The sequence below is a fragment of the Equus quagga genome, chromosome 1, assembly GCF_021613505.1.
Source record: "Equus quagga isolate Etosha38 chromosome 1, UCLA_HA_Equagga_1.0, whole genome shotgun sequence".
NCBI classification, from domain to species: domain Eukaryota; kingdom Metazoa; phylum Chordata; class Mammalia; order Perissodactyla; family Equidae; genus Equus; species Equus quagga.
The window spans coordinates 34,216,467-34,231,322 of record NC_060267.1 but is presented as its reverse complement, the minus strand read 5'-3'; the positions used below and the strand labels follow the sequence as shown (position 1 = coordinate 34,231,322).

At 35.0% G+C, this 14,856-nt stretch overlaps 1 protein-coding gene across 9 annotated transcripts in view; it reads right to left on the bottom strand.

Moving 5' to 3' along the window:
• LMNTD1 (lamin tail domain containing 1) overlaps window positions 1-14,856 on the bottom strand; it is a 365,312-nt gene that overhangs the window by 273,273 nt on the left and 77,183 nt on the right. For all 9 annotated transcript variants that reach the window (XR_006889733.1, XM_046669396.1, XM_046669406.1 and 6 more), the window contains 2 exons: window positions 7,259-7,357; window positions 5,507-5,682 (listed from right to left, as the gene is read on the bottom strand). Coding sequence is in view for 1 of the 9 variants with exons in the window: in XM_046669470.1 (XP_046525426.1) it covers window positions 5,507-5,530 (24 nt within the window). In the remaining 8 variants the exon portion in view is untranslated. The remainder of the gene's footprint in view (window positions 1-5,506; window positions 5,683-7,258; window positions 7,358-14,856) is intronic.

Genomic DNA, 14,856 nt, shown 5'->3' with positions numbered 1-14,856 from the left:
GTTAGTGTATAGAAATGCAACTGATTTTTGTATGTTGAGTTTGTGTCCTGCAACTTTACCATACTCATTTGTTATTTCTAAAAGTTTTTCAGTGGATTCTTTAGGGTTTTCTATATATAAAATCACGTCATCTGCAAATAGTGACAGTTTCACTTCTTCCTTTCCAATTTGGATCCCTTTCATTTGTTTTTCTTGCCTGCTTGCTCTAGCTAGGATTTCCAATACGATGTTAAATACGAGTGGTGGAAGTGAGCATCCTTGTCAGGTTCCTGTTCTTGGAGGGACAGCTTTCAGTTTTTCTCCATGGAGAACAACATTAGCTGTGGGTTTGTCATATATCACCTTTATTATGTTGAGGTGCTTTCCTTATAGACTCATTTTATTCAGGGTTTTTATCATAAATGGATGCTGTATCTTATCAAATGCTGTCTCTGCATCTATTGAGATGATCATGTGATATTTATTCTTCATTCTTCTAGTGTGGTGTATCACGTTGATTGATTTGTGCATGTGGAACCATCTCTGCATCGTTGGAATAAATCCCACTTGATGATGATATATGATATTTTTAATGTATTTTTGTATTTGATTTGCTAGTATTTTGTTGAGGATTTTTGCATCAATGTTCATCAGTGATATTGGCCTGAAATTTTCTTTTTTTGCATTGTCCTTGTCTGGTTTTGGTATCACAGTAATGGTGGATTCGTACAATGAGTTAGGAAGCTTCCCCTCCTCTTCAACTTTTTTGGAAGAGTTTGTGAAGGATAGGTATTAAGTCTTTTTTGAATGTTTGGTGGAATTCAGCAGGGAAGCCATCTGGTCCTGGATTTTTATTTTTTGGGAAGTTTTTGATTACTGTTTCAATCTCCTTACTGGTGATTGGTCTATTCAAGCTCTCTTTCTTCTTGAGTCAGTTTTGGAAGGTTGTATGATCCTAAGAATTTATCCATTTCTTTTGGATTATCCAATTTGTCGTCATATAGCCTTTCATAGTATTCTCTTATAATCTTTTGTATTTCTGAGGTGTCCATTGTAATTTCTCCTCTTTTCTGTCTGATTTTGTTTATTTGAGACTTCTATCCTTTTTTCCTACTGAGTCTAGCTAAAGGTTTGTCAATTTTGCTTATCTTTTCAAAGAACCAGCTCTTAGTTTCATTGATTTTTTTCAATTGTTTTCTTAGCCTCTATTTCATTTATTTCTGCTGTGATTTTTATTATTTCCTTCCTTCTGCTGATTTGGGGCTTTGTTTGTTGTTCTTTTTCCAGTTATTTTAGATACACTGTTAGATTGTTTATTTGAGAATTTTTTTTTTTTATTTTTTGAGGCCAGCCTGTATTTCTATAGATGTCCCTCTTAAAACTGCTATTGCTGTATCCCACACATTTTGGCATGTCATATTTTCATTTTCATTTGTCCCCAGGTATTTTTTTATTTCTCCTGTGATCTCTTCATTGACCCAATCATTGTTCAGTAGCATTTTGTTTGATCTCCACATATTTGTGGCTTCCTATTTTCTTCCTGTATTTGATTTCTAGTTTGATACTGCTATGGTCAGAAAAGATGCTTGGTATTATTTCAGTCTTCTTAAATTTATTAAGACTAGTTTTGTGACCTAATATGTGATCTATTCTGGAGAATGTTCCATGTGCATTTGAAAATAATGTGTGTTCTGCAGTTTTTGGATGGAATGTTCTGTATATATCTACTAAGTCCATCTGGTTTAATGTGTCGTTTAAGGCCAGTGCTTCCTTATTAATCTTCTGTTTGGATTATCTATCTGTAGGTGTAAGTGGAGTGTTAAAGTCCCTTACTGTTATTGTGTTACTGTCTATTTCTCCTTTTATGTCTGTTAATAATTGTTTTATATATTTAGGTGTTCCTATGTTGTACATAGATATTTACAAGTATTATATCCTCTTGTCGGATTGCTCCCTTAATCATTATGTAGTGCCCGTCTTTGTCTCTTGTTATAGTTTTTGTTTTAAAGTCTATTTTGTCTGATATAAGTTGCCTCCCCAGCTTTCTTTTCATTGCCATTTTCATGGAATACATTTTTCATCCTTCACTCAGTTTTTGAGTGTCTTCAGGTCTGATGTGTGTCTCTTGTATGCAGCATATATATGGGTCTTGTTTTTTTTATCCAAGCAGCCACCCTACGCTGTTTGACTACAGTATTTAGTCCATTGACATTTAAAGTAGCTATTGATAAGAATGTACTTATTGGCATTTTGTTGCTTTCTTTTTCCTGGATGTTTTAGTACTACTTCTCTGTTCCTATCTTCCTCTCTTGCTCTCTTTCCTTATGGTTTGATGGCTTTCTTTAGTATTCTGTTTGTGTTGCTTTCTTTTAATTTTTTGTGTATGTATTATAGATTTCTGGTTTGTGATTACCATGAGGTTCATATATGATAACCTACATGCATAGCAATCTATCTTAAGTTGATGGTCTCTTTAGTTTGACCTCTTGCTAAAAGCCCTACTCTTTTACTCCCCTCCTCCGACATTTTATGTTTTTGATATCACATCTAACCTCTTTTTTGTACATGTGTATCTATTACCCACTTATCATGGAAATAGATAATTTTAGTACTTTTGTCTTTCGATCTTCACATTATCTTCATAGGTGGTTGATCTGCTACCTTTATTGTATTTTTGCCTTTACCAGTGATTTTGTTGCTGTGTTTTTTTAAATAATTTTCTTATTCCTATTTGTGGTCTTCTCTTTCCCACTTAAATAAGTCCCTTTAGCATTTCTTTTAAGATTGGTTTCTTGGTGATAAACTCTTTTAGTTTTTCTTGTCTGGAAAACTTTTTATCTCTACTTCCATTCTGAATGAAAACCTTGCTGGGTAGAGTATTCTTGGCTGTAGGTTTTTTCCTTTCAGCCCTTTAAATATATCGTGCCACTCCCTTCTAGCCTAGAAGATTTCTGCTGAGAAGACAGCTGATAGCCTCATTGGGTTTTCTTTGTATGTAACTTGTTGCCTTTCTCTTATGGCTTTTAGGATTCTCTCTTTATCTTTAATTCTTGACACTTTAATCATAATGTGTCTTGTTGTGGGCCTCTTTAGGTTTACCTTGTTTGGTGCTCTCTGTGCCTCCTGTACCTGGATGTCTCTTTCCTTCCTTAGGTTAGGAAAGTTTTCAGCTATTATGTCTTCAAATAGATTCCTTGCCCCTTTGTCTCTCTCTTCTCCTTCTGGGACACCTATAATATGGACGTTAGTGAAGTTGATCTTGTCCCAGAGGTCCCTCAGACTGTCCCCATTCTTTTTAATTCTTTTTCTTTTATCTGTCCAGCTTGGGTGATTTCCTCTAGTCTTTTGTCCAGCTCGCTGATCCATTCTTCTGTATCATCTACTTTGCTATTGAGCCCCTCTAGTGAATTTTTCATTTCCAGTATGGCATTCTTCATTTCTGATTGATTCTTTTTTATGTTTTCCAATTCTTTATTGAAGTTCTCACTGAGTTCATCCATTCTTCTCCCAAGATCAGTGAGGATCCTTATGCCTTTTTGTTTGAACTCTTAGTCAGGTAGATTGTTTATTTCTGTTTCATTTAGTTCTTTTTCTGAGGTTTTGTCTTGTTCCCTTACTTGGAACATATTCTTTTGCCTCCTCATTTTGCCTCTTTCTCTGTCTAATACACTTTTATTCATGTATTAGGTAGGTCAACTACATCTCCTGGTCTTAGAGAGGTGGCTTTATGTAAGAGATGCCTTACGAGGCCCAGCAGTATACTTCCCTTTCATCATCAGTTCCAAATGTTCCAGAAATGTTTCTTTTCTTTCTGTAGATGTTTTCAATTATGTAAATCTTGGATTTGTTGAAAGAATCTAGTTTTTTAAAAATTTTACAGTATGGTTTTACTTATGTTTTTCCAACTCATTATTTTCTACAACTCAACATAACCAAAACTGAACTCATTATCTTCCTTCCTGCCTCAACTTACTTCTCTTCTTATCTTCTTTTTCAATAGAAATGTCACCACCATCCTCAAGTCACCCAAACTGGATATCTGGGAGCTACCTTGGAGTCCTCCCTCTAGTTCATTGGCCTTCTGCCTTCAATGAGTCGATTATTTCTGTAGACACCACATTCTAATGTCAGATCTCTCCTTATCACATCTCTTTTTCATAGTTTTTGTCCTCATTGGTCCTACATAAATTGAAACAATTATCTTTAAATCAGTCCCCTTGTCTCCACTTTGAAATTCTGATCAAGCAGGAGAATGTCTAAACTTCTTTACATGCTATGTGAATACATTTGAGTTATCTATCTACCTTCATTTCCTTCAAGGAAATAATCTCCCCCCAAAACATGCAGTCTTGGGGACTGTCAGTCACAGCACTCTCACTCCCCATAACATTACAAGCCAGGAGGTGAGAGCTCCATTCCCCAAGGCTCAATGACAGGTTCAAGGATGGGCATATGATAAGAGTACAGTCAGGCATTCTGTCCCAGGACTTTTCTGCTAGAGTTAAGAGAAAAGCTCTCTCTTGCTTTTGGTGAGTCATAGATTAACTTATCAAACTCCCATGTAAGACTTATTTCCTTGAAACTTTCTAGGAGGCCATGTTCAAACAGTGTAAAGACACAGAGCCAGCCAATTATTTTAGTTGTCCTATGAATAGGCATACATTTTTATCCAGTTTGGGACCCAACTCCAATTCTAGAAAGGTAGCCAGGTTAGTGGTGACTTACAATGACTTCTACTTTATAATCAATGTGGTGGTTCCAAAAACTGGAAGCTATTAATTCCAATTTTTAATTTCAACTAGGCTATAAATATCTTCATTTTTCCACACTCCACATTATAGGATTTCCATAGCAATTGTCTATTCTTTTCTTCTTTTTATTGATTAATAATATGCATTAAAAGTATACAAAGTATATAGTTCAATAAATTTTCACAACTGAAAGTAATTTTGCTACTATATATTTTATGCACATAAATAAATTTTTAGATATCTAAGGTCAGGACCACGTTTTCATTCTTCTCAACAACTAGCTCAATCCCAGGCCCAACAGTAACATTCAATGTTGATGTCACTGTCCTTTACCTACCAGACATGGGCATACTGTACCCAAAAGTCATCAGGTAAAAAGGCAGAAAGGCTACTCGAGCATATTCATTCAACAATAATTACATCCACATTTAACAATTATCAGGTGCTTATAAGTACTATTATCATCTCAGTTTTACAGATCGTGAAATCTGTGGAGAGAGATCAAATAGCCAGAAAATTGACGAGCAAGACTTCAAGATAAAACTCAATTTCAAAAAAATAATTTAAGCCATGTATGATAATTACCCTTTTCATTGAGAGTGAGAAAAAACTGTTAAGGTTTTTGTTAACAATCTTTCTTAAGACCAAGAGATAGAATCCACTTTTCTTTAGTTAACGTTAACAGTGATTCAGCCTTGAAGGAGAAGAGCAGTTGAGTGATCTCTAATAGCATTTAAAATTCTGCAAAGAGCACATGTTATAAATTACAGACTTACTTTTTGATTGTAGGCGTCTTTCATTTCTTCCTGCGTCCAGATCACCTCTGCAGCACAGGCTTGTTTTCCATGTTATCGCTTGAACGGAATCCCTGGGATCCTTAATTTGGGAGCTCTTCCTGATGTGTGAGATGGTGCCTCTAAGTGGGCAGCCTGCCTCTCATCTCTCAGAATGCCTGTCATTTTATTACAAGACAATGGATGAGAAAGATCGTCCTTGAGACCATTGAGAAAATCCCAAGCAAAAAACCCACAAAATCATATTTATTCAAGTTGCTCAAGATAAAGGAATTCTTCAGATTCCTTCAGAGATGTTAAAAATAATCCAAGACTATTTACTTTGATATGTAGTTTGAAACATTACAGATACTGCTGAGAGATTTCTGGGTGACGCATCTATGTTCTGATTCTGATTTTATTGTAACTATTTCTGTTAAAAAATAAAAAGCAAACAGTAGGCCTTAGGGATTTGGTAGTTGCCTTTCTTTGGTTATGTTTTTATTTAATATAACTAAGATGAAGAAAGAAAATTTTGGTGAGACTTTAAATATAGTTGAAGTGAACAAAATAATATATACACTAGTTCGATGTGTCTGCCGTGTAATGCTGTAGAGAGTGCAGTGGAATCAGCATATCTTGATTCTGGACTACTAGACACTATTCATGAAGACCGTACATTATGGGTCTGTAGACAAGGAAGATAAGTAGAATAAAAGAATGATTTTGAAGTTCCCTTTTAATCAAAGTTAATGCATCTTTGTAACTTTAAAAGCAAAAATAAGTCTAAGCAATTTAATACATCATCTTTTTAAAGTAAGATTTTTATTTTTTCAGGAGTAAAAAACTGTTGCAGTTGTAAAAGACTATGAGACACAATTTGTGTTAGGGAGAAACATAGTCCCAACCTTTAAGAAATTATCTCTTGCTCTTTCTACCCCAAAACAACTCTCTTAATAAATGTCTTTCCAATTAAGTGGTAGCAACCACAGAAGCCATACTCATCTGCATTTGCTTTATTAGCTTGATAATCTGAAGAACAATGAAAGGATGGTAACTCCATTAAGCTGTCAGCTCAAACTACTCTGCACGCAGTCCTGTAAATCATCCCTTTCTTGACTGATCTCCTCTTATTTTCAAATATTAGAGCAGGACCCAGCTGGGCTGACAAGGGTCCCAGAGGCTTATTCTTTGCCTCTGCCTGCCCTGCCTCCTTGCATCCTGCATCCTCACAAACACGTGATATTCCAAATCTCATCTTGCTGGAGTCACAAGGTCACATAGATTGGTTTCTACGCAGTTCCAAATTACAGGTTCCTTTTAAAATATAGCTCTTCCTGATTCATAGTAATTTTAATATTATTACAAATATGCAGTAACATTATTTATCTTTTTAACCCAGCAAACCAGGTAAATGCCCTCATCACACCCAGAATAAAGGTAGTATTTGGTCAGGCAGAGCGTGCTTTCTCATCAGTACAATACTCAGCCTTTAAGGAAAGCAGTAGGTGGATAAAGATGGAGTTGATGACTGTAAGATGGTTCATATCAAAGAAATAATATCAGCTGCTGAATATTCACTATGTTCCATTCACTTATCCCATGTCTATGCTTATCTCATATCTTACCACCTCTGACTTAGGTACCATTATTTTCCCAATTTTACAGTTACATAAGGAAACCGAAGCTTATAGAACCTATAAGTGACTCTGCTAGTAGCATGCAGAACCAGGATTTGAACCAAGGCCTTCTTACCTGAGATTTAATTTTAGACCCTCTCACCCAGGAAGCTGTGCATGACAATGGTCCAAAAACACAGAGAAGACCAAACTTGGTCCACCATGAAGCTCTGACCTAGGAAAGAGGAAAATACTGTTTTTTCCCAAAACCTGATGTGTCTATGAGGGTATTACACATGCAATTTGCTGAAACATTATGAAACTCAAGAAAAACTAAAAGGCATGGGAAGTGGTACTCCTTTAGGAGTAATAATAATGAAGTAACACCCTTATAGCCCCCCAGTAAAGGCCCTGCCTTGGTTTTCTTTTTAGTTTCTCATATGTGCTCCTGCAGGCATGAAATTGAAAGAAGAGACGTGCATTTCCAAACACCCTCACACCCAACAAACTCAAATTCCTTATCTGAATTCCCTAAAATGTCTCCTTTTTTCACCCACTTATTTTTATTTTGTTCTTTATTTGGTTCCATTGCATTCTATATCAAAGCAATAGTCTTCAGTCTCCCTTTCAAGTCTCTAAATCTTGTTGCCTTTATTCAATTTCTTCTCACTCTGTTCTACTGTTTTCATTTTTATGGCCCATCTTCCTCTCTATTTTCTTCTGTGGCTGTGAAAATTGTAAACACCCCTACCCTTGTCCCTGTGAATGTTATAAATCCTTCTGCCTACATCATCTTTATTTTTCTGAGTTTCTGTCTGGCAGAACTCAAATAAAATCCATATTTACATAATAGATAACATCTATATAATCTCTTGTGTATATATTTGCCAAAGACATGCAAAGATATATTTGTTAATTGATGGATTTACTTGCGATTGAGATTGTAGTGTTTATCCCAGAATATAGATTAATTATATAGATTCAATGACATTTAATTGCACACCTAGCAATGATTTTTTTTAAAAGAATCACTAGAAAATTAATTTCATTAAATGGCAAATATGCAAAAATCACATAATAGTGATAATTATGATTATAATTTGTAATATTATCATTATCGCTTTGGTAACGATAATAAAGATGATAAATCTATGAACTATATATCACTATAATTGTATAACACAAAACATCTTATCTTCCTTAGGTAATGGTAAATAGAATAAGCCTATGATAATGGTTCGACTCTAGTCATGACACTAATACTGTCTTCTGAACAACTCCTACTTAGTGATTTTAAATTTGCTGTATTTCCAAAGGCATTGCCAGATTCCAGTGACTACATAAAGAATATGAAAGAAGAAAAATAGAACAAGTGCTTTTAAAGATTATCAAGCATCAACATAATTTTCTATTGTCAACTTCTGGAAAGCTGAAAAGTAATTCCCATTGTACCCTGTGTCATAGATAATCTAGGTTTACATTTACTTATATAACTACCATTGTCAGGAGGCTCTGTTGTTACTATCTATGATTTATGGAGTGCCAACAGGATTTTAAGACATTGTCCGTATATGTTGAGTCATGCACAATAAAGATAGGACATGAGATGAGACATAAAAACCCAAGAGTAGATGAGAGTATTAAGTCCTTGTTCTCTTTTTTTGTTTGTTTCTATGCTACTTTCTTGGACAACAGAGAAAAAAGTATCACTGTCCTTGATCAAAGGAGGGCAGGAAAAATAAGACAACGTGGCCAAAGTCAGGACATGTCAAAGAAATGGGGAAAACTACCTTAATTCATCTAATTCTAGCTTTAGGAAGAATAAGAAAGGAATATTGTTCTCTTGAGTCCCAGAAAGAAAAAATAAAAAAGGCTAGGAAAGGAATTTGTGAAGTCAAGCTTAATTTAAGAAAATAAATTGAGTAAGAAAATCTAAGATTTACTTTGAAGCTTGGTCAATTGAATTTCACTGGTGCTCTCTTTCAGCAGTAAATTATGTAAATGACATTAAAATACTTAATTCATATTCACTTGCCATTAATTTAGTCAAACAGCTCTGCTAACCAGTCTTACGATAAAGACAACTAATAATAAAATAATGATAGAATTGAGAAATACATATTATGGTCCATGTATTATTTTTTAATGTAGAGTAAGCACTAGATATAGACTAAGTCCCAGGATTCTGAAGCCAAACAGTATGGGTTCAAATCCTGGCTCTGTCACTTACTACCTGTGTGATCTTAGGCAATTCACCTAAACTGTGTATATCTCAATTTCTTCATTTTTAAAATATGGATAATAATAGTATCTACCCCATAGGGTTGTTGTAAAGATTAAATTAATTAATAAATGTAAAAATTTAGAACAGTGCCTTCCATATATTAGACATCATTTAAGTGTTTGCTGTTGTTATTTGGAGGTTCTATTTGAAAAGATATACAATTAATTATGATATTTATTTCTGTTTTTAATAATACTCATAAAACTAGGAAGAGAAAAAAGTGTTCTTGAGATATCAGTTAAGAATACTTCTGGTGGAAAGTAAGAGAAAACTCTATGAATGGTGGTTTAAGCTATAAAAAACATTTTGTGTTTATTTTACAATTATTTACAAGAAGCAGACAGTCACAGAATTGGGTCAGTGAGCCAAAAATGTAACCCAGGACTTAGGCTCATTCTGGCCTTGTGTTCTGACCATGCTTAGTTGTCAGCTCTTCGTTCTCATGCTGGTTGCTTATGATCAGGAGGGCTGCCACAACTCTAGGCATCAAGACTGGATGTAGTTCCCTAAGGAGAATTGCCAACATCTGCATTCACATATGCACTGACACCTATCCCTTAAGAGGATTCAAATTCCATCCCTCTTAAGACACCAGCAAACTTCCCCTTAACAGAGGAAGTAAGTTACTGGCTCTCCAGCAGCTATGGGGGATGCCACAGAATGGCTTTTGGGCTAGCCAACTAGCTGTGTCTGTTACTTTGATAAAGACAATCTATCAGAAAGCAACAACAAATGTCACACGTATGGTGAGACACATATTCTGATTAAACCTCAGAACACGAAAAGTCTGCTTAGGGGCCAGCCTGGTGGTGTAGGGGTTAAGTTCACGTGCTCCACTTCAACAGCCCCGGGTTTGCAGGTTCCAGTCCCAGGTGCAGACCTACACACTTCTCATCAAGCCATGCTTTGGTGGTGTTCCACACACAAAATAAAGATTGGCACAGATGTTAGCTCAGCGACAAGCTTCCTCACCAAAAAAAAAGAAGAAAGAAAGAAAATATGCTTATTCACAGATATTATTCAGTATTTTTATGGAGGACCGAGCCAATGGCCATAAGCTAAGAAAATCAAAGACAATCAACTAAAAATTTTAGGTGAAATAAAATTAAAATTTAGTTCCTTAGTCTCACTAGCAACGTTTCAAGTGCTCAATAGCCTCACGTGTCTAGTGGCTACCATATTGGACAACACAGGGGGAGAACATTTCCATCATCTCAGAAAGTTTGTTTTGGCATTACTGCACTTTAGTGGGAAAGTTGTCTGTATCTATCAACCCTTAAAACGAGGCTATTTATTGAATGCACAATTGTACTACGGACAATACTCTGTCCTACCAAAATACACAAATGCACAAAAATGTATGTATAAAATTGCAGCATTATTAGCTATACTCAAAAACTAGAAATGATAGGTGTCCATCAACAGAGGAGGAATTTAATAAGTTGGAATATCTTCATAGTATAACATACCAGGCAGATGGTTGAAAGAATGACATAGATCTATATATACTCACATGGAAGGACACTTGTCATACATTATTGAGGGAATCAAGCAAGTTACACATGTACAGTATGATCCCATTTTGACTTTAAATATATTATATGTAAATTTGTATAAAATTGTACACACATATTTGCATATGTTTCAGGACCAGGACTAGGGGGAAGTGAGAGAGGTGCCTACGGAGTAAAGTGTAAGACACTCACCCTCAGGATGTAACTCCTTAAATTTTACAGCCCCGATGCCTCATGCATGGTACCCTAGCCCTGGCCCTGCTATGTTTGCATGTATACAAAAAAGTATTTGAGAAGAATCACACACAAGTAAAAGAATATTTTCATTTTAACTCTTTTCACCTCTATATTATTGGATTTTTTTAAGGAAGGACGTGACCTGAAACAAGTCATTTACCAAGCCCTATGCTAAGGGAACAATGGAGGCCACAACGGCAGTGGAAAACCTGGTTTAGCCTGGGGCCCCTGATGGGGCTGCATGTTAATATTTGAGCTGGCTTTCATGTTCAGGTCCATATAATTTCTGAAGATTTTCATTGATTTTATTAACTCTCTGCTCCTTTGAACAGAGGAAATACTACCAGCACTTTTATTTTACAAAAAATCCTACTTGCTTCTATTAGTATTTTTTCATCTAATATTCTCAATGCTTATTAGTAATAGCTCTCCCAGGTCACAGTTTCTGTATAATTACCGTGTAATCAGCTGAGCAAAATTTTAATGACTCTTTAACAACACACAAAGTGGTCAGTCATTTGCCGGATAATTACAGTAACTCAAGTCACTGGTCTATGTACCAACGATGTTGCTAATCTTGGAATTTCCAAATGAATACGAGTGACTTCAGTCTTTTTCATTCAAAGTCTATTTATATTTTCTTCTGATCAATGTTCATATCCTTTGTTGTTGTGTTTTTTTAAATTTTTGAGCTTTACATGATTATTTTAAATGAGAATCGATAAGCTTATTTTTTCAGGACAGTATATTTACTGTATTCTGTTACCATTAGTAACTAAAGCTAACAATCAGTTTAGCCTTGTTTTACTATGTATCCTTTTCACAAAAGATATAGAGTTGGGAGTGTGCCCTATGTTTTATACTGATAATAAATTGACACAATCCCCTTGCTATTTATACATTATCTCCATATGGTGTGAAATAGTTCCATTGTGCTTCGTTGTTTTTCAAAGACAGGACGAATAGCTTCCTCTTCTGCTTTAAAACCTTTCAAAGCTGCCCATAAAAAGCCCAACCTGTAATCTCAGCATGCAGATTCACAATTATAAATTAGTAAATGACTGAAATAAACAACAAAACATATTTCAAAATACAGATTGTCTGGTTTTTATTTTTCCCAAGTGTAATTTTTAAAGACAAATGTAGTGTCCCCGAATTCTCTGCCGTGATGCCCGCATTGTCACAACAGTCGGTTATGGAAGAGTGAAAGCTTTATCTAAGTCAGCCAGCTGTTTGGAGTCTGTGATGCCAAACAATGGATCTGATCATTTTTCCTAATGACTTGATCAACTTTGGTAGCATGAAAATACTGATAGTTGCTTAGAAACTGAAGTTAACATGATGTCAACTTATAATTTTAACCAAAGTTCCATTTCAACAGGGTAAATGCTTACTATTTCTTTAGAGAGTAAACAAACTAAATTAATATTTAATATGAAATAAACTCGTTTATGTTTTTGGATGCATATCTGTTTGTAAATTTTATCTACATTTCCTAGTTGAAGGAAGTGTGAAGTCGCTTTTAAGGAAAAGGAATGAACTATTTTTAAATTAGCAGACATTCTATTTCACTCCTGAGAGTTTTTTGGCTAGATTAAAGTTGCATGAAAAATAACACTAATTAGGTGCCTAATATTCCCAGATGGCCTTGAGAAATTTAAATCTTTTAAGATCCTTTAACATTGCATTTTTCCCCCATTATTATAATCACATAGAGGCATTTGTCAATAATCTTTATTGAATATTTTAGATGTTTCCTTCTAGACCTCAGTTTACTTACTTATAAATTTAAAATTAGAAAGTTAAAAGAAATAATCTCTACAGTCCTAAAATTCTATAATCCTATCTAAACTTGGAAATGGTCTAACGAAAATATATTCTTGCTTCGAGTGCTCTTTGACATACTCATAAATTTTTTCTTTTAAAATTTCTGCCTAATTCCCACATTTCTCTGCCACTATTAGAAGTTAACTACTTATTACCCCCACTATTTGATTAAGCATATTAATAAGACACCTTCTTCCTAAGGACAGAAACATAGTATCATATTAGTTTAAGCAAAACCAAAAATGATAGCTCACATATCCGGGAGGTTCAAGGGCTTACTAGCTTTGGGTAGAGCAAAATCCAAGCGTTCAAATGTCCTCCAAGTCTAAGCTCTTCTTTCCTTTGTTTTGGGTTTATTTCCAGGCGTATATTTTGTGTATAACATTAAAAATGACTACCATTGGCTTCATTTGTCATTATACCCCATGAACTCAGCAACCCCATTGTTGCAAAAGTGCACATCTTCCTGACAGTTCTGAAGCACTGGGACGGACTGAACAGTCATGTAGCCAAATCTGAACCAATTCCAATGGCCAAGAGGATTTGTATTTTCATTGGCCAGATCTGGAACATGTACCTCATCCCCGACGACAACAATTATAGTCACTGTAATCACTCTCATTGGAACCATGTGTACTCAGAGTGGAGGGTGATCCTCAAAAAGATTAGGTGTGCCATGTTTAAGGAGAAGGAACAGTGGGCAGGTAAAGACACCAGATGTCCACTGTGCTACCTCCTTATAGCATTCCATCAACCTGAGTCCCTAAACAACACACTCCAGTATCCAATTTATTTGTGCAGCTGTTGTTAATGCAGTTGAGTCCAAAATGCTTACTTTATGGCATTGACTTGATGTTTTCCATAGTATAGTACCTTATATATAGTGATGAAACATTTTTAAAAACAAGTATAAAATACATTGTTATAGAAATTTATTTTATTACTATTTTACACATTCTTTTCAACATCTGTATTAACTAATTTATAATTTAATATGATAATGAATAGGTCAGTAAACATTATTCTCCTGTTCATTTACCAAAGTTCTAAGATTTGGGGCCCAGTAAATTTCATACTTTCATTACCAGCCTCTTCATAGGAAAAAACTGTCAGTACAGTTGCTACCATATTCTCTTCAACGATCCCACTTATAGAATCCACTTCTAGTGTCTACTACTTGCAATAAAATCCTTATATTATCAACTAAAGAGCCTGATATAAGATCCAAGATAGACATACACTAGCCAGTGGCTAGATTCTAATGTGTTTATCACTTCTAAAAAAAATTAATTTGGGGCAACTGAACCTTTTAAGTAAGTTTATTTTAAAAATATTTGAAATTGTCAGTAACAAAGATAAATTTCTCACCCTGATTCAAAGTCATACTTGTACTTTTCTCAGCATTTTAATTGTATATAATTGATCATCTCATGATTTACCCAAAATATTTTTACTATAAGGTAATAAATTCTTTAGAGAACCCTTCACCTAAGTGAGCCTTGTCAGACAAGATCTACTGCGCTTGAGGTGAATAGTAACACTTCAGATGCAAATGAGAATAGATGGGAGCCTAATGTGACTCAGAGCCAGATGTTCTGAGCCTCCAAATAGTCTAGGTTCTAATTAAGCACCACTGGATACCTTTAAGCTATTAAGGGGCAATTTACCAGGTTAGTCAGCATAAAGAACAAGTACCACTTTTTTTTCTCTTCCTTTTTTTAAGGAGCGTGGCATTTATTTCTCCTGGCAGTTAACCAGGTTCTGAGTGGGTGACTTTTTGCTTCTTAGTATAAATTATGAAAAGGCATTCAATAAATCAATGAGTCTAATTTGAAATATTTGTAGTGCTGGATAAAAGCCAGCCACCTCCTT